The sequence below is a fragment of the Panicum hallii genome, chromosome 5 (genome assembly GCF_002211085.1).
Source record: "Panicum hallii strain FIL2 chromosome 5, PHallii_v3.1, whole genome shotgun sequence".
Classification (NCBI taxonomy): domain Eukaryota; kingdom Viridiplantae; phylum Streptophyta; class Magnoliopsida; order Poales; family Poaceae; genus Panicum; species Panicum hallii.
Genome location: NC_038046.1, coordinates 3,286,413 through 3,311,301, shown reverse-complemented (window position 1 = coordinate 3,311,301; position 24,889 = coordinate 3,286,413). Strand labels below are relative to the sequence as shown.

The window sequence follows — 24,889 nt, the reverse complement described above, 5'->3', positions numbered from 1 at the left end:
ATATACTCGTACTCTCATGGTAAAGCAGAAGGCACGACCCTTGCAAAAAAGGAAAACGTTTTTCATTTCATTTACAGGGATAACTCCAGCATGCAAATTGTACTGTACCCATCAAGGGACTACAATTTCCACGTCACATAATGGATATCTCATTCCATGGCCTCAATGAATCACAAGGGAAATGACAGCGGGTCCCACAAAAGCCGGCGCCGGGTCCCACTAGCTGGTAGTGGATAGGGCCAGGCAGCCACCTCCCCACCGAGGCCCTTCTTTCTGTGTATCATCTGCGCCCTCCCTGCAGGGGCCTCGTTATCAACCATCCATCATCAATCTATCCACTCCACTATTTATTCCCACCTCTGACCTCTCTCCTCCTCATTTTTCTTTTCTTTTTGGGCCTTTAACCCGGAGATACGAACATTTTTATCTGTAAAAAAATTAGGATTCAACTCTCAAGAGTTCAATCAAATTCCATAGAGGAATCACTGAAGGATTCTTCAGCTTGCATTTCAAAGAAAAATAAAATCCACTGCTAGGTATTTTCATATTTTGTAAAAAAATAATTGAAAATTTGGACAAGAGTGGAAATTGAGAGACATCAGAATAGCACCATAACCGCTCCTAATCCCAGCACCATGAATGCCCTATTTTTGTAGGCTTTTCCTCTCCCTTTGTCTCCTTCCCTCCTCTACTTTATTCCAAAGCTCTTGCACTTCTTCTCAAGCAAACAACTCCGCAACTTGCCGAGACATCTCCTGCTCCCTTGTTTATAAAACCAAGGGGACCGTGGGCGCAGGACCGGACAAAAGCCTCCCTTCACAACTTCCCTCCCCCTCCCTTCCCAAAGCTACTTTCCCACAAACCCAAACCAAAACAGCTTGCGTCCTCCATTTCTTTTCTTGTTGGCCTTCTTCTTGCTTGCTTACTCGTTCGTTGCTTCTTGAGCCCCTCCGCGCCTTGCCCAAGCCTCTGTGTGTTTTATAGGCTTGGGAGGGAGCTCGTGATAGGGGGTGGAGGAGACGCAGGAGGAGTCTGCTTCGTCTTCCTTGAGGAGCCATGTTCCATGGCGGCAGGCCGTTGTCCCTCAGGGGGTCTCTCAAGGCCCTTGAAGCTGATATCCACCATGCCAACACCCTGTAATTTTCTACACCCTTTTCACTCTCTTTCTGTTCTTTCTTGATTCTCGGTGCTCTCCTTTGCACTTGATTTTACAGGAAAAAGTGTAGAGTAGGGAAAGTGTGCCTTTTTCTTCTTCTGATTTTATTCGGTTCGTGTTCTACGCATTTACTGATGGATATGTGAATCCTCATCCTTTCCTTTTTCAGAGCGCATGCTATACACAGGGCGTATGGGGGTGCCTGCGTGCAGATGAGGTTGTCCTACAGCTCCATGGCTCCAATCATCCTCAACCTTATCCAGTGGATGGATTGCAGCTGCTCCTTGTCATACACTCTCCCTAGTTACCTTGGCCTGCTCGAGGTTCTTGTCTACAAGGTACTGAATTGCCCCTGCTAAAGAGAGCTCTTGAACTCACGAATTGGTCATTTTCACGGATGTTGAATGTTGACGTGGTCTTGATTGAACATACAGGTTTATGTTGATGAAGATGCCTCTATATCCACCATAGAAAGGCGAGCAAGCCTGAAGGAATTCTATGGTATGCTTACCACATAGGAGTAGTAATCAACACGCTGTTCACTTGAAGATTTTCCTGTTGTGCTGGTATAATCTAATTCTGGGACCATGGAATGCAGCTATCATATACCCGTTCTTACAACAGCTTGAGGGCAACTTGATGGACAAGGACTGCAAGGAGAAAGGGTGGTGCACGGAGTCCGGCGGCGGCCGGAAGCTTGTTGCCGATGATGACAGGGAGGATGAGTGTGGCATTTGCTTGGAGACCTGCACCAAGATGGTCCTTCCAAATTGCAACCATGCCATGTGCATCAACTGTTACCGAGACTGGTATTGCTCCCTGTTGCTCTTGCCTATCCGTTTGAGGTGTATTATTTAATACTACTTTACTAGCATGATGTATGCGCCAGGATCATTATCAATAAGGCTAGGCCCCATGTCACGCTACCTTAAAAAATTGCCAGCGGTTTGAATAGCTTGAAGGTGATATGGATTTGGGAGATAAGGTTTCAGGCATAGCGTAAGCATTGACGCAGTCTTGATGGCAAGGGTAGTTCAATATTTTTCTCAATCTTGTGCTCTAGTTTGCGGGCTACTTCTCCTCACTCATTGTTGGTGGGGGGTGGGGATGGGGTAGTTCAACAACCCAGCATAGTTGTAATACACAGTTTTTTTGGGGGGGCATATTCATTACCTCCAGCCTTCCTTTAATCAAATTCTGAAGCTACATTCTCTTGAGTGTTTGAAAATTCTACATTGTTCTTCACAGTAGTTCTGCAATGCAACTTATCCTCGTCACCTCATGTGCTGCTCAGTTGGCTTTCATTTGTTTTGTGCCACCATGGTGGCTTTGGAGCTTTCTGTTTTTCTTATTCTAAGTTTTTCAGACTTCTGTTTGTCAACTAGGAGGGATTTGATGTGATCCAAGGTATCATGTGCCCCGTTAGAAGATTTATTCTCTTGATTCCTTCAGTCAATGCTGCATTTGCCAGACCTTAGTGGACAAATTATGGTACTTCGGACCATTGTTAAGAGCCCCACGTTTCATCACACTAAAACAATTAGCAATTGTGCATTAATGGAATTGAAAGCAGCCAGCTAGGAGTGCTGTAGCCTCTAATAAAATCATTAATGCCGGCCAACAGCCCGAGTTTACAAACCAAAATTAGAGGGATTGCCATGTGGCATTCTAAAATCCCAAATGATGTTCTCTTAGCTGGCAAATCATGCTTGGTTGCTTGTGTACCAAGGATGTCATCTGCCAGTCATTATGCATGGAACATAAGTATGTGTCAGGTTGTTATAAGGATACTCAAGCAATCGGATGTGTCATTAGAAATTTGGCAAAAGTCAATAGCTTCTCCAATAACTTTGCTTCAGATGAGATTGTGGATATACTCAACAGAATTGGTTATAGCAGATTAGCAGTAGATGCTTCTGTGACCACTTGCCTATCTATTAGTGGCAGGTACTGAAAATCCTAGCAATCGGAAATCGAGTAAGGCTAGCTTGGGCTTTTCCAGTTGCCAAAAATCCTAAAAGGCAGATATATTAAAGTGGTGCCTTGCTTCACCCGTTTAGAGCGCACGAATTTTAGGCACAAACCAATGGTTGATTCTAGCTAATTACCCATGTAGTGCTTCAGGTATCTGTAACTCCTACTGAAAGGATAAACCGTCTTGTCTTGATTTCCACTGGAATATGAAGAGATTTCCTAGTTGGTTTTGGTGCTTGGATTTGGTTTTTACCGGCGAATGTTACTATTTATAAGGGTCGGCATTATATTCCAGTAGATTTTAGTCCTGAACTCTCTCTGGACCAGTCAGACACATCTTCCTTTGTGTGTTATCCCATTTTAACTCTGAAACCTATCGTGGCTGCAGGTACACAAGATCCCAGTCATGCCCATTCTGCCGTGGAAGCCTCAAGAGAGTTCAGTCCCGAGACCTCTGGGTGCTCACCGGCGACGATGATGTGATCGACACGGTGACCTTGGAGAAGGAGAACGTGAAGCACTTCCTCAGCTTCATCGATAGCCTGCCTCTAATAGTCCCTGACAACATGTTATTGGTCTACTACGACTACCTAGTCTAACAAAGCTCCCCTCTGAAACTCTGGAAGAGGAGAGAGATCTGGGTAGAAGCGGTGTACAAGCAGGCAAGGGTTTCCGGCAGCCGACCATCCTCTGCGGATCGAGTTGGCAAGCGAAGCCGTTGCTGAAGAAACTCTCCGTGGTGTGCCACGCCGGTCCACTGGCCTTGCGTGATGGCATTGTTCGTTGTAATAATTGTAAAGAAGAAAAATGTCTCGATTTTTACTAGCTTGACATTTCTCCTCCGGCAAATTGCCGGATCATTCAGAATGAAGAGAATGGGGCCTGGATGTTTCATGAGCCAACTGTCTCTGTTCAGATAAGTGTTCTTAGACCTCCACAAATATGCTGGGATGGACAATGCGATACAGTCTGGATAGGGAAATAGAATCGACATAAGAACACCACCATTCAGTTTGAAGTCTGAACAAATGGACGGAGTATAAGAAGATGAAGGACCATACCGGAGCGACGTAGCTGGGATCCGGGTCGATTTGGCGTCGGAGACATTGAACACTTCTACTGAAATTCTGCTCGGTTGACATGAACCTGACCGCGACCTGCTCATTTTGTATTGTGCGCCCGAGCCGCGAGGACGAGACGACTTGGCTGTACCTGACAGCGACCTTCCCTCAGTTCCTGAAACGAACTGGAATTCCTCCAGCCACACGCTCCGCTTCCAAACACCAATTCAGGACGGAAATATACCTGCATCGATCGCCTCACATTCAGTTCCTGAAATGAAACGGAAATGCTTGCAGCCGCACAGTTCCAAATGCCGTCCTGATCCCAGCAAGAAAAGACACGGGAAGCATACGTGCCTTTTTTTTTTTTTGATAATAAGCATATGTGCCTCTGGTGAAACGTACACATGGACGGTGACGCCCAACCTTAGTCACCCATGCTATGGCCTGCTACCAGTCTGAAATTGATTTCGCTGCAGCCTGGAAAGAGCTAGTGCGCGGGTGATGCTGTGAGGCAGCGATCAGGCCACGAATCAAATTAAGAGCAACCGAAGGACCTTCAACCTAACCAAAACTGTCCTGAATCCAACAAAGAAAAGGAGTAACACGGAAAGAAAAGAAGCAGAATACAGATACCCGTGACGGTAGCAGCTCATCTTACAAAGTAGATCCAACAAAGGGAACCAGCCGGTGAACCGGACCCTGGGCATATATTCAGAAAATAAAACTTATCATAAAAAGAAAACAAACTTATGCCTACCAGAAGTGTACCAAGACGCATACCTAACATCGCATCTACTCAATTTGCTCACGAGAAGATCGACTTGCCCAGGATAGTAAAAGTTGTTCACCATAATAAAAGCAGAGGATCTCGAATTGCAAAAAGTGTGGGCGAAAAATAAAAGGCAGGTCCTGCAATCCATCACAACAGAGACAATTCAGAGCAAAACGCTAGCACCCCAGCCAACTCAGCATATAGAATGGTTTTGCCGATATACGACCAGCATTACATCGAAGATAAACAAAATGTGGCTGCACGATTCTCCATCGGCAGGACCAAATTACACGAGATTAACACCAAAGAGACTAGTTAATATACGAAAAATATGAAGATAACGAACCATCATCCACAAAAGGGAAGCATAAGTTCAGGCTTTTTTGGACGTCCGGATATAGGGCTAAGGAGCAAACGACACTCAGCAACCTAAATGCTCGTAGGCAGACAGGTCAAACACGGGTACGCAACGAGAGGCATATCAGTACTTGTAGTCCTTCACGTGGAGGCTCTCAGAGACACCCTCACCGACAGCAGCATCACCCTTGTATGTGCCTAGGGTAGCCTCGGAGTTGGCCTTGCACCTGGCGAGGAAGGCCGCCCTAGCCTTCTCCACGTTCTCCTCCTTGCCAGCCCATGCCTTGAGTGTGCTCGCCTGGAGGGCACGGCCGAAGGAGAAGGACAGGGACCACGGCTTCTTGGTGTTGAGCTTGTTCATGGCGTTCAGGTTCAAGGTGGCCTCCTCCTCGCTCTGCCCACCAGAGAGGAAGACAATGGCAGGCACAGCAGCAGGAACGGTCCTCTGGAGGGTGCGGACGGTGTACTCAGCAATGACCTCAGGAGTCACCTTCTTGGAGTCGGAGCCAGGGGTCACCATGTTGGGCTTCAGGAGGGTACCCTCGAGGAGGACATGGTGCTCGTTGAGAGCCTTGTAGCAGGCAGCAAGGACCACCTCGGTGACATAAGCGCAGCGCTCAATGTCATGAGGGCCATCGACAAGGATCTCAGGCTCCACAATCGGCACCAGACCGTTCTCCTGGCAGATGATAGCATAGCGAGCAAGACCCTGAGCATTCAGGTCAATGGCAAGCTGCGATGGCTCGTTGGGGCCAATCTTGAGGACAGCACGCCACTTGGCAAAGCGGGCACCGGCCTCGTAGTACTTGGCGCAGCGCTTGCCAAGGTCATCATGGCCCTGGGTGGTGGTCTCCTTGTCAGTGCCAGCAACCTCAATGGTGCCCTTGTCGACCTTGATGCCAGGGAGAACGCCTCCTTCCTTGAGGACATCGACGAAGGGCTTGCCATCCTTGGTCTTCTGGTACAGGGTCTCCTCGAAGAGGATCACACCACTTATGTACTGGAGGGCACCAGGGCAGCAGAACAGGAGCTCACGGAGGGCACGGCGGTTCTCCTCGACATTCTCGACATTGATGCTGGAAAGACGCTTGCCAATGGTGCCAGTGGACTCATCAGCTGCAAGGATACCCTTGCCGGGGGTGCCAATGTAGGCAGCGTTCTTGATGAGCTCATCTGTAAAATAACAAGCACAGGTGTTTAGCTAAAAAGTAGTGCTGCACATAGTGAAAACTATACCACAATCACTAGACATGCTCAAACAAGAACGAATCCACCAAAAACTGTATCCATATGAAACAGAATGTCATAAAAACATCATGATGACCAGGAAATAAAAATTGATTTGATGAGCATGGTATGAAATCAGCGAGCATAGATGAAACTCTATCTCAAATCCAGAAGACAGCCATAATACAACAGAAAAGCATCTAGATTCAATAACATGTAACATAGTAACCTGAAAACTGCACTACAACACATCCCAGGAGGCTACCAGTGCATGCGAGAAAAATAAATGAATCTAGATTTAACCAAGTAATATTATCATTTGAAACCAGCACCTGGAGGCCTACAACCCATCCCAGGAGGGTAGCAGTGCATGCTAGCAAGGTAAATGCATCTAGATTAACCTGAAAACATCGCTTTAAACCAGCACAGGAAGCCACTACCCGAGGGCGGTAAAAGCTAGCGAGATAAACTAAAAGGCTATTATCTGATCCGACTACCGAATTCTTCTGGAAACAAGATAACCCCCAAAAGTAAGCAGACAGGTGCCACCAAGCATCAGATACCATGGATCTAAAAATTTAGCAGATCCTAAACGAATTTTACCGATCACAAAGGCTCGACTCCCTAAACCCTTTTGACAACCACCAAACCCCTAAAAGCTAAAAGCAGAGCATACCGTGTACGGATCTAAAGAAATTTGCAGGAAACCTACACGAAAAAGTTCTAACAAATCATCAGCACGTTCACATATTTCATCTAACACGGCCAGATCTGGTAACAACATCGAGCAGCTAATGGATCTACGCTACAGACGATCGAAAAACATCACACGCCGATCAACACAGAACGATGAAACGAGGAAGAAGAGGGGCGCGGGGAGACGACGGATCATACCCTTGTACTTTCCGCAGTAGGCCGACATGGTCGATGCTCGCGGGGAGGCTTCGGTGAATGCGAGGGTGATTGGGGGGGAATGGTTTGGCAGGAGCAGGCGGATGGAGGCGATGGGCCGAGCGGTGGCCGGGTATTTAAAAGGGGTCCAGGCTTGGTCGAGGGGAAAGAAACCTGAGACGGGATGCGATCTGGGTGCGCCGGGGCGGCGGATCGAACCATGTGCGGCGCGGTTCGGTGCTGCCGCCTGGGCCCCGGTTTTCGTGTGTATTTTTTCGTTCGAGCCCTCGGGGAACCCTTTTTTTGGTTCTTTCTGCGAGGTGTGTCCAGCCGTACTGCATCGACTGTACTTTTTTTTTTGTTTCCAGCTGTGAGCTACTGCATACAGGTGTCAGCAGCCGTATTTTGGCTTGTTGCAAGGCTTGTGTCAAATTGCAGCGTGGCCATCTAAGTTTTTGAGCATTTTGGTGGCCATCTAGACGCCCACCAAGAAAACCACCATTCCCACTTCTGACCGCGGCCCGGACGAAAAATTGCTCCCGGGCTCGAACCGATCGCTCCTAGCCCCCCGCCCGGTTCGCTCCGCCCAACCGCGCCACCCACCCCCGGGTCCCCAGCCGGTCCGTAGCACCCACCCCGCCCCGAAGACCCAAACGCGACGCACCAGGCGGGGCCGAAGCACCATGCCTACGCCGCCGCGCGGCCCCCGCGGGGCCACAACCCCTGCATGCAGCGCACCCTGAGGCTGCCTTTGGACGGGCGGTTTCGTCGCCTCGCCGGCCGCACCGCGCGGGATGGGGGGCGGCTGCGGCGCGCGGAACCGGCGGTGGCGGGGTCGTTTCCGGAGGCGCCGGGGCCTGCCTAAATCTGGCGGCCAGCCCAAGTTTCGTTCGGCTGCGTGCGCCCCGGTTTCGCCCACGGCTCCGTCCAGCTCCCCCGGTCCAAACTGCGTTTTCTCTTCCCCTGTCGTGCTCACCGCGTCGTTGTCTCCCCGTCTCACCGCGCTCACGGTCACGGTCACGTGCCCGTTCCCTCGCGAGCCCGGCTCGTTCTCGGCTTCTCGAGTCTCGCCGGGTTACGGCCGTACCACGACGTCGGCTCGCCCAGAGCTTCCCGGTCGTCTCTGGCGGCATCTTTGGGCGGTAGCGCAAGACGCAAGTTGTGGCGGCATCGCTGTGCCGGACAGGACCGGGACCGGGACCGTCTCGCAGGCGCGACACGGCATCCGGTTCTCCGGTCATCACCGCTCGGCTTCACGTGGCGTGACACATACCGGCATTCGGCTCACCGGTCGCCGTCGCGGCCGCCTTTTTCCGAGGAAAAGAAAGCCATGGCAGCTTCCACTTCCAGAGTTGTGGTGGCCAGTATTCAAACCCAAGCGTGCGATGGCTGCGCGATGCGTGACCCGGAAAGGCGAGGAGCAGCGGGATTTTTACGAGACGGCCGCCAGAGGTGACTGGCCGACTGGTACGGTATATTTTCCGGTCTTCCACGAGTCACATCGATGCCACGGGGGGTCGTGAAACGGGTGCCGGAAAGTGGTCGGAGAGACGAGCTTGACATATCAGGTCGACAGAGACTTCCCAGTTGAAAATGCCATCGATGATGGGGCAGTAGATGTTTCCAAAATGAGAAGAGAATTGGACGGCATGAGCAATTGCTCCTTTGCCTTCGTCCCTCATCATTTTCTTAATAGCAGCAGCAAAACTGGAATCTTGCAACATCAAGGCATGCAGTTCGCATGATACAATAGTGAGTAGATGTCAACTTGAACAGTTGTTCAGTGACTATTTCCCAGATTAAATACTCCCAGGCATGTAAGATGGGAGTCGAATTGGATGTCAACTGGCTGCAAAGGAAAGTTTGCAGCTAACTCTTCATGTTGTTATATGCAATTCAAGCAAATTGAATATTGACCAATAATGATTGTATGCTGTTGTCAGGCTTCAAGTACCTGACCTCGCAAAAGAAGTATCACATTGCAATAATACAATTATTATAGCGATAAATTAATCGCGTCTACGGTCTACCCATACTAGCAAATAGAAGTAGCTTTATTCGTCAAACATCCCTGTCCTCCGTTTTTACTAAGAAAAATAGGAACCAGGAAGGCAGGAACGAACCAAGAGACCATCTGACCAATATGGCACATATTTCACTTCTTCAATCAGGCTGTTACATATCCTATAATGTTACAAGAACTATGAGGTGCAAACCTTTCAAGTGGCGCTGCTTGAACACCACAAAATTTAATATGAATGAACCTAATAATCAATAAACAAACAAAGAAGTAGGGGGAGAGGGAGAGAAAGATGAAACAAGAGGAGTGTACAACAAGAGGCCCCATCAAATTGAGGGCTGAATTCCTGGTTGGCTTTCCTACACATCATATTTCTTCGGCTGATGCCACTGTGCTAAAGTTCTTGACAGGTAACCAAGCAATGATTTATTAGGGGGGTATGTCCTCTTGCCATATAGATGCTTCCCTCCAAGATCAGTATACTTTGAACTGTTCTCTCTTTCGATCTGCAAAACCATTGAAATGAGATGTAAAGGGATACTGAAACATCAAGAATCATTTTGCATGGTGAATTTTCTCAAAACATCGCAAAAGTAAATGACAAAAAGGAAAAACTAACATAATGTGTTGCATGTACCTTGCTTATTTTCCCATCTCTCAAGTAGTATCTGATACCAGACCAATTAATTGACTGAGAGAAATGTGATCGGAATGCAGATATCGGATAGAGGAAATTGTCTACCAATACAGCAATGAACACCTGAAATCGACGTCCAACAAAAATAAGGTTACTGAAAATGTTATCACAGAGAGAAATCTCAGGGTCCTAAAATTATTTGGTGTGTTGAAGGTGACACTCACAAGCCCCCAGTTGTATGAATCAAGAGATACTTTTGGTCCTTCGGGAGACAACATATTGCATAGTTGAATTTCCACCTTTGTCAAATTCCACATTGAAACAAGCTCTATGAGAGTGCATATGAACAAGAGGCCCACTAGATATAAACCTGAAATAGCATGCCACAAGATGACAAAAGTGGGATGATGAGACATTTTGACAACAATAGAGTTTGGGAATTGGAAGGGAAGGTGCGAGGAACTGACCCCAAGATGAATCAGATGCTTCCTTTACTATTTTGCTATACGGTGCTCGCAGAGTGGTCAAAACATGCACCAGAGCCATAATATAGGGCCAAACAAATCCCCATGACAAATAGCAATGTGATGTAAATAATGCACGGTTCATCATCCAGTTGACCTTTGATACATAAGACTCGAGGACAAAAGTTTGTTTCCTGAGGTAATTCCAGTATCTGCATGAAAAACAGACATGTATATGCAGAATGCGATATTAGTCAAGATGCATATGCTGGTTTAGCACAAGCACTTGCAGAGTAAATTAAAGAAACCCAAGTGTTGTGGCACAAGTAGTAGGAGTCCATAGTATATTAGTATGTGGAAGCATAACTCCCCACAGGGTATTTTGGCCTAGAGCCCTAGACACTGCACAAAGACCACAGGTAAATCAAGAGCCCCCCTGCCATTGGAACACCTACACATCTCCTAGATGCTGCAATCACTGTTGCACGCCAGAAGCCAGAACAGTGCCGCCACTCTACCTAATATTATGTGTCACTCACATAGGGTGAAAGAAGATCTTAGTCCAAGTATTTTTAAATGGCTTTACGTTAAAAAAGTATATTTAAATGGCTAGAGCATATTAATTTGATTATTTGCTTATTTTCATTGAACCATGTACATATCCAATTATCCATCTTGTTTTTCGATAGAAAATATGCTGTGTGGGACTTTCCAACAGTTCTGTGTAAAAAATAATGTCATATGCTCTTGTAGCTCCCATTTCTAGCTTACCCAAACTTGCTTCCCACATAAAAATTTTGTTGTGGCACAATGTATGGGACTTTGTAATTTACTTCTTTTACTGAGCACAAATAGGATGCACATCTTTCCCATGCAAATTTGCAGTACCTGGAGAAGCTAAGATCACTGGCAAGAGGGTGTGGAAACACAGCAACAGGAGGTGAAGATATGAGCCTTTTGTGCTGTCCTGTGAAAGATACATGCAAACAGTGGTCAAAAGGCATATATTGAGAACACAAAAATTGATGTGAATAAAGTTAAAATTCCCAAATTGAAAAAGGACTGAAACATCATTAGCAGCTCGTGGCCTTTAAGCACAGAATACTAATTACTGGATTGTATTTCATTTTCATCCTTAATACTAAATTTCGGTTTTTGTTAACAAAAGAGCCATAACTTCTTGAAAAAAAGAATTACCTGCTATTGCAGCCAGTGTCATATCATCTGAGTAACCACCATCTCTTAATCCACTGACAACACCATATCGGTCTTCCCTAAAATCATCAGCATGCATCTAAAATAAAGTCATATTAGAAACACTACAGACAATTAAAGTTTATACAGAGCAAATATAGGGAGAAGCTTCTTGTTATGAAATAGATTATACCATCATACAGCCACCCCACAAGAAGAAAGTCTTCCCACCAGTAGCAAATCCCATTGAGCAAGGCTGCAGTATGGTTATTGTCACTAAATTACAAGGATGATCAATGGTAAAAAGATGTGGTGAATATAACACAGAAAGAACTACATAACTAGCTAGCAAAAAAAGTTTGGAATGACAGGGTAAGATATACTAACGAGATGTGGGGCAGCCAAAATAAATATCACTGTTGTTATGCAAACCGTTTATAAACAATCACATAGTTAAACCAAAGAGAAGCCCAACTCAGGAGAAGGGGCAGATACTATTTCATTATAGAACAATGACGAAAATTCTCAAAAGTTGGCATTTTCCAACATTTATGTTGCTTAGAAATTGGTGGAATAATAAGTATTGTGCTTAGCAGATAACATGATTAGATCGATAACGTGAGGCACTGGCAGAACGTAATGGAGGCGAAGTGAAAACTTTCCCTTGCATGGCTCCATGCATGCATGCATACATGCAAATGTGCTCTCTACTCTTAGCAGCCATTTTAAATTGGCCCCCCCCTTGAATTCAGCTCACGTTCCGCCACTGACGTGAGGGAACTTTTTTAACGAAGGAAAGATTTGTTTAAATGAAAAATACAAAAGAAGAAGATCGAATATCTCAGTGTATCAGTCGAAGCAAATAGATGTGAATTAGAAACTTTTTCCAGAAAGTAGAAAAGGTTAATAACAAAATTATTTTGCACATTGTTTCAAAAAAAATATTTTGCACGAGGTAGTGCCTTAGCAAATCCGAATAAACAGCTTAATCTATAGAATAACTGTGAAGGACCCAGGATGTGAATTTTACTTTATCTTTCTTGTACTTGATGAAAGCATAGGCAGGTACCCGCAATGTATGGTCCTAATTGCTAATCGAATAACTTTGCAGGATATGAATTTTTAATGAGAAGCAAACGTACCATGTGATATTCATATATACAATAGCTGCCCAAACTGCCAGAAGGTAAGTCAAGGGGATATCCAGTTTGTATAAATATCTGCCAGCCACAAAAAGCATACAATATTAACACAGAGGGGGCCATAGAAGAAGGAAGGAGCGTTCAAGGAAAAGCAGACCTCAGGATTCTTCTCCATTTCTTTGGTGAGGGCTCCAATTGTCCCAGGATGCAGCCTCACATCATCGTCAAGAAACAAGACATACTTGGTATTCTTATGCATCTTTTCAACACCGACCTGTTTCAGTTTGATAAACATGAGTAAGAATCCACTACCCAGTTAAGTAAAAAGAAAGCAAGGCTAACAGATGAACATATAGTAAAAACAATGACGGTTAAAATGTTTGGGATTTGTCCTCATACTTGCAAGGTGCTATATCTTATGCAGCTTACCGTCTTTCAAGACTCTTTAGATGATGAAAAAGGTGAAGATGAATGATATGTAAAAGGCAGAAAAGCATATCATAACAAAAGAGCAACATAGCAGAATGAACTGTTCACATGAATGCACATTTAACAAGTCTATTCAACACGCTAGGCACATCTACAAGCAGGAGCTAAAATGAACATTTAGTGTTGTCTATCGTGAAAAGACAATGGACTGAACAACGAGGATGAAAACAAAGTCCTTTACATACCAGTTGGTTGTGAATTTTCTGGCTACAAGTTGTTGAGAACCCAGCCACAATCACTTTTGCCTCCAGATTGTCCTGAAAATTATATCTGATAAGGTTACAATTTATGAAGAGGGTTTGGAGAATACCATGACCATTAGTCTTATGAGGTAATCCACCTACCTTGTACTCTGCGATCAAACGGGAAACAGCATGATAAGCCGGGTCGTCTTTGCTCTCTACTACAAAGAGGAATTCCAGTGGCCCCCCATAAAGTGATGTAATCTGTGCTTCAATGGGTTGTGTAAGGGCACATAACAATTAAAAACATAAACAACAACCATTGTACATATTTTGCAGTCTGATCATACCTGAGTTCGCCAATTTTGCAAATTATGTTCGCCAAATCCCTTTAAAGGCATAATTACAGAGACTCTAGGTAAACTCTCCTGAACAGAGTGCTCAAGCTCATCTATGTCATCACAAAGAAATGCAAAACTATTTCCATCAACTTGTTTGCGCCTCATGTTCACTATAGCCCTTTTTCTGTTAAGAGAGGATTGATTGTAAAGAAGCCATCAGCTGCTACATTGTTTCCAGCCTCGTCAAGTACAACATTAAATCACAAAATTCCGTTGTTTACCTGACAATTGAAGCAGCTGCCCATCCGAGAGCAAGTACTAAACAGATAGCACACCCCTACATAAACGGGATAACAAGAATATAAACAAGAAGTAAGCTACAGTAAGAAAAGTGCCAGTAACTAGAAAGCACCAAAAGGATATATGATGTCAAGCACTCAGAATTGGAACTAAAAACAAATCTGAACTTTAAACGAGTCTAAAGACTATTACATGCATATACTCGTGGACATTTCAAAATGGACTAGAAAGGTCAAATTGCCTACAATTGGTAGGACATAGCGCATATAAAAGGAGTGAGACAAGCTGAGATCGACAAGCTTGTCGGAAGTGAAACCGACAAATCACTCCAAGCATACGCTTCAATAGCCAATATGTAACGTGTGTGGAAACATTTGCCGGCTTTTCAGACGTAGTAATCAAACTAGTCCGTCACCCCACCTCCCAATTACAACAATCCAAAAGGACAGTTAACTGGTTTCCCATTGTGAAGCCTTCCAGCATCCAGAACACAGTTGCGCCGTTACAAGACTCACTGATAATTTTCCTATTGGTGGGAGAACAAAACTGAAAAATTCTCCGCCGGCCAAAATTGTCCCTCCAAAGGTACATAGAGACAGAACAAAACAATTCCGCGCCGCCGCCAACAATCCAACCACAATGCGGAGCGCAGGGGGGAGGGGGCTCACCTGGATCTGTATGGCGATAGCGAAAGCGCTGGAGAAGGCGCGGCTCGCGGCGGCGAGCATAGCGTCGGCGGCGGCCTCCATCGCCGCCATTGCCCACGGGCGTCGCCTCCCCTCCTTCGAGCCGCGGCGGGTTCCCTTCCCGAAGCTTCTAGACGCTTCTGGAGAGGGGAGGAGGAGCGAGAGGCCGCGCTCTCTCGCTGGATCTCTCTCCCCGCCGGGCCTGGCCTAGCCTGTCTGAGCGGTGAGAAAGAGGAGGAAGAAGAAATCGAAGCTAGGGTCTCGTGGGAAATTTGTACGTGCTGTCGATGTGGTCTGTGTGTGGGAAGAGGGAGGGGAGGGTTGAGTTGGGCTGCCTGGGTGGCCTTTGTGATTAGGCCCCGCGGCCCTGATTCCCAAAATGCTTCTGGCCACCCCCTGCTCCACATTTTTGAATTGGAGCTGCTACGCGTACCAAGCTGTAAATGTTGAATACATGTTGTCATGTTAAACTTATGCTTCAAGAATTATCGTGCTCTGACGAAAATTTTTACGTTTTCTTGCTATAGAGGAGTAATTTGTAATGATTTTCTCTAGCTATAGCATGCTATCTTTTTTCCGCAACCGAGCTATGACGTACTATCATTTCATATTTTACTGAGGTATATGGTATATTCTAGCATCAACAAGGCAACTAATTCAATGACGAGCGGAGCGGATCATTCCCGAATATAGAGTACAGTAGGATATTAAAAAGAGCATAATAACACCAGGCAAAACCTTGGATAAAGCTATGCTAGGCTAGGAAAGTCGGGACCAAAGCTACGGATGCATCCAAACACAACACAATAGTAAAAGCACGATCTTTGCACAAAAGAGGTGGAACATATCTAGGTGACTCAACAGAGTTAAGATCATAGCGTAATACCAACTAAGCCATTGTTCACAGTTCTACGTATTGAGTACAAATTCAAACATCATTGAGATTGACCGGTAACAATCAACCAACGAAGGAAAAAAACCTAGACAAACACTTTGATTTGATTAAAACTATAACATAACAAAATTGCATATGATTATTTTAGTTTGACTATAGCATGCATATCGGAGCGTGTTAGTATAGTAACGTGTAATTTTATTAAATTATACCATTAATGCAGAATGTGTCAACACTATTGTAACAGGGATGATAACCAGATGATCACAGTTCGCACCTGCATGTGCAACATTTTACCATAACAACTGGTATTGCACCAAGGTTGTGTTCTGGTGTGTGCGTAGCGGAAACAGCTGTTTGAGCAAAGAAAACAATCTACCCTGGCTGGGACAGGGAGATGCCAGTGTATGGATGCGCATCTGTTCCACATTTCGCGTTGGCCAGCCAATCCCATCCCTTTCCTCCCGAAACGGCCAAACCCCGTCAGGAAATCGTTTAATCTTTGATTTCAATTTCATTGTCACTACAGCCTGTTCTGACGCTGCATTTGCCTGTTACGCCCCCCAGCCGGACCCAGCTCCTCCTCCTCTCGGAAAGAAACGCTCGAGTGTTCATCATATCGCTCGCTCACCTCACCTGGAACGACAGCTAAATCCCAGAGGCCACTTTGGTGAAATTAAGGCTCCAAAGGATTTTTCTTCCTCAAAAATTTAAGTACTTTTTGAATGAAGTTTCGGATTAAAAGATGTGTCGAAAATTCGGAGGGAAATGATTAGATGAACATCGTGAAAGCACTAGCATTGGAATCTCCAGCGCTGAACATAGGACATCGCCCAAATGGAGGCTTCTCCAACATGGACAGTGGAGTCTGTCAGGTGTTTTTTCTTTGTCCCATCCGAATGCTACGGCATTGCCAACGGATTCGTCAATTTTTTTTCGCTTATTTTTTTCGTGCTTGATGAACTGAAATCACGAGCAGAATGTGGACAAAAAGTCTGAATAAGCAGCTCAGAAGACCTGGAAATGAGCTCTGCATACCACATCAGAGGAAGAAAACTTTCTTCAGAAACTAAGCTGATACTCCCAAAAAGTCAAACACCACTGAACACGAGTACAGTGGTAAAGTTTGCGGGGAAAAGGACAAGTGAGTCCAAGTCCTTTTTCAGGATCAAGATTGCAGCAAGCAAATCCGGGCAAGCCAATAGATTAATCTCAGATCGGAGTAGCAAGCAACAGAGTGAGAGGCAGGGCCTATGGACCAAATGATTAACTGGGGAGAAATGGACGGGCAGCGCAGCAGGGCACGTGCGACGTGGCCATTGAAAATTGGCAGCAGCAGGTTAAGGTATCGTAGGGGAGGGACTCTGCAAGCCTGCATCCCAGAAAACAACATGGCAGGGGGGCATGCCAGCGCTGCCTTGAATCACGCTGCCATGACTATCGTTCTGCAGCTTGATCCGAATCCTTTCTCCACGCTCTAGTTTGATTGATCCAGAGTTCCAGACTTAAAACTGAGACTAAGCTGATAGACTCCATCTTTTCCAGAAAATTAACAGTTCGTTCAGTTGCAAGGTGTGGTTTTATATCAAAACCAGATGATATAAATTTAAAATAAAAATTGATGGTAAGTGGTTATGTAACTGATCTTCTTAGTGCAAATGAGAACTATAAAACAACTAGAGACGCTCTTAAACCTGCACCGTTAGCTCCGTTCGATCTCGTGCGAGCTACTACTGTCTGGAGTCAGATCCGTATCGCTGTCACGTTCTGCATTTGGAGAGACCGCAAGGACCCACGCGCCGAGGAGCAGTAAACCATCCTGTCCGCCCGCCCCGGTTCGTGAACCCGAGGAGGGGTCAGGAGGAGCTCGGCCATTCCTGCCTCCGCGCACACATGCGCATGTGAGGCCTGCGTTGGCACCGCGCAAGTGGCGGCAGCCTTGCCGAAAACGAACCACACAGCCCCCTCATCGCCGGTCGCTCTCACCATCCGCCACGCCCACGGCGGCTTTGCTTTGCTGACAAAAGAGGAAGCATTTTTATACTCGACAGAACCGGGTTCAGCAGGAAAGAAGCTTTGGCAAGGCTGCATCTGCATCCATCCAAGGCCTGCAAGATCCTTTCCATGGCTGAAGATGAACTGCTTTCTGAAGGTTTCCCAAGGCTCCAAGCAGGCAAGCAGCAGCCTGCAGGTGTTGCAGATAGAAGCAAGTGGTTTTGATTGCTTCGCAAGGTAGCAAACGACCTTGATTGCTTGGCTTGGACGCTTGGATCCTGTTTGGTTTTTTAATCTAAATTTTAGCCCTATCATATTAAAGAGAATTTTATCATTTAGAAATATTAAATAAAATATATTTACAAAATATTTTCACAGATGGATGCTAATTCGTGAGATGATTTTAATAAGTCTAATTAATCCATAATTTGCTACATTGATGCTACAGTAACCATCCGCTAACCACGGAATAATGTATATTACTAGATTCGTCTCGCGAATTAGCCTATAGATTCTGCAATTAGTTTTATAATTAGACTTTATTTAATACTTATTCTGGGCTAAAATTTAGATCTTCGGAATCAAATATCTCCCTTGTAGGTAGAGAGCCGAAGGAGAAGGATCTGGACTCTTGGTACAGATCCGGTCTGGGTGACACGTTACGCTGGGTGTATAGGCGGGGGAGACGGGATAAAGGGTGGATAAGCTGATCTGTAAATATGTGTGATGCGCGACTGATGCTTACATGCAAATAAATTGGCATCGAACGTGTCGTGCCATCGTGTGTTGTTTGAATCCAGCTTGCAGGTTCGTGCCAGATCGATGCCGATGACGCAGAGTGAAGCAGGAAAGTCTCCAATGATCGATTGTGTAGGGAATATTCTTTAAGTCGGGCACATATGCCGTTCTTAGATGCTATGAGCTTGTCAGGTGCGGTACTGAATGGCCAATAAGGTTTAGGGTACCGTACAGAAATTGAGAGAATTCGCCATATAGCACCGGAAAAAAACATAGTTTCTGTATAGCACTAGAAAACTTTATCTTCTCTAACTGACACTGAATTTTTTATGTGGTTACTTTCTTACCACTTCTGTTAACTGGGCTGTTAAATCCAATCTGAAAAGACATTTTTACCCCTCATTTTATCTAATGAAATATTATTAGATCCCATGGAGCATAAATATTCAATGGAAAAAAAATGAAGATTATTGTCTACTGAAATATTACTTTATGTTCAAACATGAACGGATCTTTAATGGCAAAAAATTGAAGATTATTGTCCTCCCATCTAATAATCCAGTAGATCCAAGTTTAGACAATCGATAATCATGATGTCCTCTGACATGACAGTGTGTATGATAGGTTCAAGGGTTTCAAATCGTTCCCTTGGAGGCATGCTGCAGACAATGTTTTCTTGCTTCGTCGTCGTTCCCCTCTGTCGCTACACCCTCCAAAGGCTTCCCCTGCGCCCTTGGCCAAGCCTGCCCTCGCGCTTTGCCTGCTGCTGAAGCCAATAGGGCCATGCCCACCACCGTAGACCCTCGCGGCCTGCCCGCCGCTGCAGCCCCCCACGGCCTACCGCCGCCGCAGCCACCCGCGGCTTGCTTGTTGCCGTCACCGCGGCCGTCACCTGCAGCCTACTCGCGGCCGCAGCTGCGGGTCCCCATGTCGACGTCCGGCAAAATGGGTCGCCTCCCATACCTAGTTCAAGCCTATCCCGTCTGGGGGGCCCTGCTTCCTACCAGCCACCGCCACCGCTGTAGATCTAGGATTGGGGAGAGAACGAGAGGAAGGGGAAGCGCTTTCACGGGAGGGAGGGCTCGGTCAGGGTTGCTGTAGATCTAGGATTGGGGAGAGAACGAGAGGAAGGGGAAGCGCTTTCACGGGAGGGAGGGCTCGGTCAGGGTTGCAAGGCTATCTCCAACCGTCGTTCTCTGTATTCTTCATTTACAGAATTCTCTACAAGATTCTCTCATCTATATCTCATTTCTCTCTAACAACATTTTTTAAATCTCGTTCTATATACATTAAACCCTATATTAGAAACGTATTTTGTTCCAAATTTTTGTATGTACGTATTTATCATACCTCAAATGCTATAGATATATTTTATTTTTATTTAATCCAGTGTTTAAAACGTAAATAAAAAATAGAGAAGAGAAGAGAGAATCTCTAGATTCAGAGGAAACCTGTAGCGTTCTCTATTTTAGAGAACTATTTAGAGAACACTGCTGGAGCAATACAGAACGGAATCTTCTCTATATACAGGTAGAGAACGGTTTAGAGAACGTTTTAGAGGGCACCGTTGGAGACAGCCTAAGGGACGGAGGGGTTGGTCAACCAGGAGTCCCTCTAATTTTGTTAGAGGTAGTTTCATCCGTAGATCAAATTCCAAATACGTTTTTAACAGAACTAGGTGAGTGCCCGTGCGTTGCTACAGGCAGCAAAATAATTTCACAGTAATAAATATTTATTAGAAATACATAATATTTTAATCTCTATTAATATCCACATGCAATTATATAAACAATAATTTTTCGTGCTAGCATGCATCGCTGCCTCCTGCCGCCGACTCGTTAGGCTCGAAGAATATTACCATGGCACAACAAAATTTGGATGTCGGAGCAGGCCAAAACACCTAGGTCTTAATTGGTTTGCTTTCCCCTAAAAATATTTCAGCTTGTTATTAGCTTCAAGTACTATTTACAGATTGTGGTTCCTAATAAGCTAAGGTAAAAATATATATAGAATCGCACCATGGCAAATCATATATTATTCTAAATAGTAGCCATAGTGATGGGAGAACTCTTAAAGCAAACATTCATCGTATCAAAGGACGACGTATGTTTTTTCTAGCAAGCAAATGCTACTTACGCAAAACATCATTACAGGAACACCTTATTACCTAATCCTTTTGAAAACACAAAATGAAGAAATGCATGTAAACTTAACAAGAGGTAACTGAAGATCACTAACGTTTCACGATACAAAAAAGAAATGAACCCAACTATACTCTGCCATATTACTGCTGCACTATGCACATCCTTTCCAATCTTTTGCCCTTATTCCCAGAGTCTTACTGCTATCAGAATTGGATTTCTTGGAGACACCATAGCACAACTTGATTGTCAAAAATTATGGCCAATCTCATGGGTGAATTAAAACCTAGGAAGGCTAGTGAAGTAAAACCTAGCTTATTAGTGTACCTTGGTGAACTAAACCTGGGATGGCTGGTGATCCATTCCTACCTACTGTCCTTTAATTTAGGATTTGTTACTGCCACAGCTTTGTATGTGTCGTGCCTCCAAATTGATCAATCATACGTCTGTGCCTTCATGTATACAAGAATCAGAAATCAGTCTCAAAGTCACAAAGGTATGTGAAAAAGGAGACAATAGCTATACCATCAGGACCACTACACTACACGAATGTGAACCTGGAAAGCAACAATATACTATTGAGTATTGAATCAGTTTTCCATTGGAAAGAACTCTGAATTCAATAGCCCTTTTCATGATATAAGATGGGTATAATAATGGCTTTGAATCATCACCCTGATATGTCAAGAATGCTATAGGTCTTGAGGATACTAAATCCAAGAATTGTATGCTAACCTATGGTTAGCGCTACTTAGCTAGTAAATTTCCCAACATTGTCGCTAATTCAGAGCTGCACGGATTCAGAGCATCTGGGTGGGAAATAAAGTGCTACAAGATTAAGGCCAGTTACAAGCATGCTGTAGTATCTGCAGGTACTACTCCAAAGCCAGCGACATAGACCACGCGCCATGCACGATGGCGGCGTGTGCAGAGGCTCGACAGAATATAGTACGTGGTACGGTTTTATACAGTAATTGGCTAAACTAACATAGACAACAACAAACTCATCTTCGGTTTGACCAGTCACCAGAGATGGTGAGAGGCAGAGGGGTGGCTGGTGCTAGGGTTGTTCACATGGATCAGGGGAGAGTGCGTTGGGGAAGGATGTGTGGCTACAGATTCGATGTCCTGACTTCTGAATAAAACTCGATCTAAAATATACAAAACTGGAAGTGAGATGACTGAATATTCAGTGCCACGATGCATTATCAGTAAATAGAATGCAGAAAATAGAATAACTGAAACAAAATGCTGAAGAAATTCATTAGTTTTTTGTATACAGCTCAAGTCAGTAATTGAACAGCAGACAGTATGCGCATTCCCATTTGTTTGAACCTAGCAATATATGATCAGTGTGTTTACTTCCGATCCAGAGTTGCACCAAGACTATAAACGTAGTGCCTACACTTAACTACTTGGGAACTACCCGCAAAAAAATTAACTACTTGGGAACAACCTGAGAAAGATGTAAGAGGAATCAAGATAATAATATAGACATGCAAAGTGTACACATATAAACAATGACAAACTGAGAAAGTTCAGTGGATAGGAGTATGTTTGTAGAGCTAATGGCAAGTCTTCTCAGAAGGCAAATAGAAAAGCAAGATGGGGATGAATGCACACTTGCTACCACACATACAAAAGTGCATATATGGCTCGGATAGATGGGAAGGGGAAGGGGGCAAGGGGCAGATTGGTGGGATCAGAATATGAGAAATCGGCGTGACTCACCTGCATTGTGTTTGGGGATGGATCAGCTGCCGCTGTGGACTCGGCAATTGCGATGCCGTCCTTTCGCGACTCTGTGGCTTTGATGCCCTAGGGCGATGGGTGAATGAAGCATCTGATCGGAGAGGAAGTTGCAGAGCGAGATCTTCGGTGGCAGGCCAGGGCACACTGTGATTCATCTTTCAACAAACACGAAACAAACTACAGCAAGCCACATCATTTACATATTATGGACAGCATTAAAATAGCAAGTAGAAGCTGAATGATAGGGACTTAGGGGAATAAAAGTAGATCAGCCAGCAAATAATATCAAGTTTTTGTCAGCATCCAGAGAAAAACAGTAGCTAGAACAAGACCCTGCAACAGATAATATTGCACAAAAATAAGGGATGTAATAAGAGATGTGTGCATAAGGTACTGTAACAATGGATTGCCTAGGTGGTTCAACAATTGAGTGCGTTTAGATAACCAGAATATTTCTCTTATAGGAAAAGTTTTCAAACTGCGGGTGTGCAACAGAGCAGAGGTATCTTACAGCTTCTTCTGATTACGCTTGATCCCTTTCCCATTCTGCAAGCAAAGGCCTAGGTTGTATTGAGCACAAGCATTGCCTGCTGATGCAGATGGATAAAACCATCGGATGGCTTGCTCAGCCTTAGGTGGATCAGCTGCAGAAATATTTGGCAGCAATATCTGGTGCAATTCCTTGGAACAAACAAGACAATTGGTTGCTAACAAAGGAATAACAAGCTTGAGTAAGCTGATCAAGTATTGGTTGGTTCTTTATTACTATGCAAAGTTTAGAGTTGGGCCTAAACAATGAATCGCAAGAGATAAATGCGACAGAGCACAGACAAAGCTTCATTCCCCTAAAATATTGAATGATTCCAACTGCTCTGGGAACAAAACTGATAATGCCCATTGAATATAAGACAATTGTGAACAAGCCATATCCGCCCTGAATTCCAAATCTTTCTACAACCACCGAGAACGAGTCTCCAAGAGAAAGCTAATTCCACTGAGCCAAATCCATGGTACCTTCAAGGTATGAGACCCCAAGGTTGCACATTCCGACAGGGTGCCCAGGCTCTGCCGCGATCCGGTAGTACTCCACGGCTCCTCCCACTACCCCTCCTCCCAGCACAGCATCCTGGCGTCCACCATCGCCGCCGCGGAGCCCAGCCTCGCCGCCTGCCAGAACAGTTCCAGCGCGCGATGCCTCTCCGTCTCGATACGCCCTCCGCCCCGCCCCCGCGAGTGGCGGCACCCGCCACGGGGCCGCGCTTGACTCGACGGCCGTACGCGTGCAGCGCCGCGGCCTCGCGGAGCGGCCGCAGCGCGTCCCGCCACGCGCGGCTGCCCACCGTGACGTCGGAGGTGCACGAGGCCGCGAGCGCCCGGTGCACGAGCTCCGGCGGTAGCGTGGAGAAAACTCCGACCCGGCACCTTCAGGATCGGTGCGTGATGCAGCGTTGATCCGCGAGGCATCGTGGCCCGGCGGCGGCCGTTCCGCATCCCGCGCTGCGGGGACGGGCCGGCCGGCGCGCGGCACCACGCGACAGCGACGGCCCGGGTGCCGCTCCGCTCGTCGTTGACCCGAAGCACGCTGGGCGGCGCTCAGGGCGCGCGCCGAGGAGACTGGTGTGGGGGAGGCGACCGCGCGCACCGGGGATCCCGGAGTCAGACGTGGTATCGCAGCTGCTCTGCTGCGCGGCGGCTGGGGTTAGGGTTTCGGGAACCAGAGAGCACGCCTCCAAACCCGCCGCCGTGTGAAGGTCCCCGTCCGCCCGCGCGAGGAGGCGGCGGCGGGATTGCGGGACGGCAGCGCGACAGGGTGGGGAGGGCGTCGGGGCGGAGCGAAGGGGAAGGCGGCGGGCTGTAGCGATGGAGAGGGAGGCGTGCGGGGTGGGAGGCGGGTCGGGGGGGAGATCTGGAGGGGTCAGATCGCACGGGAAGAGGATCGGGCGATCTGCGACCGTGCGAGGCTGGACGAAAACGGGGGACGACGGGGTGGCACCAGGGTGTTGAGGAAAAAAAAAGTCACCTTTAGCCTCTTTAGATACGCTAACAGATGTAACGGAAGCGCTAAAAAGAGAACGAGATAAATTTTTTGATATCAGTTAGGGAAGACAAAGTTTTCTAGTGCTATACAGGAAACTATGTTTTTTTCCAGTACTATATAGGGAATTCTCTCACAGAAATTGGCTAGCACAAGAATTCAGGTTGGTATCTTTTCTTTTTCTTGCCAACGTTTGTCTAGATATTACTTTTTTTGAAAAGGTTGTCTAAATATTCTTTAGTGAATTGGAGAGGAGTTTCGAGATCTAAAGTTGCCAATATTATTCGTGTGAATATTAGGAAGAAAAAGAAAATAAATCGCACTGTTGCGCAAAGAAGAGTTGTAACGTGGCCCACATGACTTGCAGTGCATCCCGGATAACAGCCCAAGCCCAAGCCCTCTGAGCCGTGTGGAAGCGCTTGTTGATAAACGACACA

The 24,889-nt window shown here is 45.9% G+C and overlaps 3 protein-coding genes and 1 long non-coding RNA gene across 4 annotated transcripts; 1 reads left to right on the top strand and 3 right to left on the bottom strand.

The window, feature by feature from the left end:
- Positions 1–1,056: 1,056 nt before the first annotated feature.
- On the top strand, positions 1,057–4,027 carry LOC112892935 (E3 ubiquitin-protein ligase AIRP2-like). Its single transcript, XM_025960044.1, has 5 exons — positions 1,057–1,136; positions 1,326–1,494; positions 1,591–1,657; positions 1,755–1,965; positions 3,519–4,027. Exons 1-5 carry the CDS (start codon positions 1,057–1,059, stop codon positions 3,727–3,729), a joined length of 738 nt encoding a protein of 245 aa, XP_025815829.1. The 3' UTR covers positions 3,730–4,027.
- Positions 4,028–5,128: 1,101 nt separating this feature from the next.
- LOC112892934 (fructose-bisphosphate aldolase, cytoplasmic isozyme) lies at positions 5,129–7,602 on the bottom strand. Its single transcript, XM_025960043.1, has 2 exons — positions 7,445–7,602; positions 5,129–6,496 (listed from the first exon to the last, which is right to left on the bottom strand). Exons 1-2 carry the CDS (start codon positions 7,470–7,472, stop codon positions 5,448–5,450), a joined length of 1,077 nt encoding a protein of 358 aa, XP_025815828.1. The 5' UTR covers positions 7,473–7,602; the 3' UTR covers positions 5,129–5,447.
- A 1,972-nt stretch (positions 7,603–9,574) lies between these two features.
- On the bottom strand, positions 9,575–15,230 carry LOC112892933. Its single transcript, XM_025960042.1, has 14 exons — positions 14,879–15,230; positions 14,192–14,247; positions 13,920–14,094; positions 13,732–13,833; positions 13,573–13,644; positions 13,056–13,172; positions 12,899–12,976; positions 11,950–12,012; positions 11,760–11,856; positions 11,451–11,529; positions 10,566–10,774; positions 10,323–10,468; positions 10,099–10,221; positions 9,575–9,967 (listed from the first exon to the last, which is right to left on the bottom strand). Exons 1-14 carry the CDS (start codon positions 14,966–14,968, stop codon positions 9,821–9,823), a joined length of 1,554 nt encoding a protein of 517 aa, XP_025815827.1. The 5' UTR covers positions 14,969–15,230; the 3' UTR covers positions 9,575–9,820.
- A 5,358-nt stretch (positions 15,231–20,588) lies between these two features.
- Positions 20,589–24,342, bottom strand: LOC112895695. Its single transcript, XR_003229245.1, has 3 exons — positions 22,929–24,342; positions 22,397–22,594; positions 20,589–21,117 (listed from the first exon to the last, which is right to left on the bottom strand). It is a non-coding gene; the product is annotated as an uncharacterized LOC112895695 (long non-coding RNA).
- Positions 24,343–24,889: the final 547 nt, after the last annotated feature.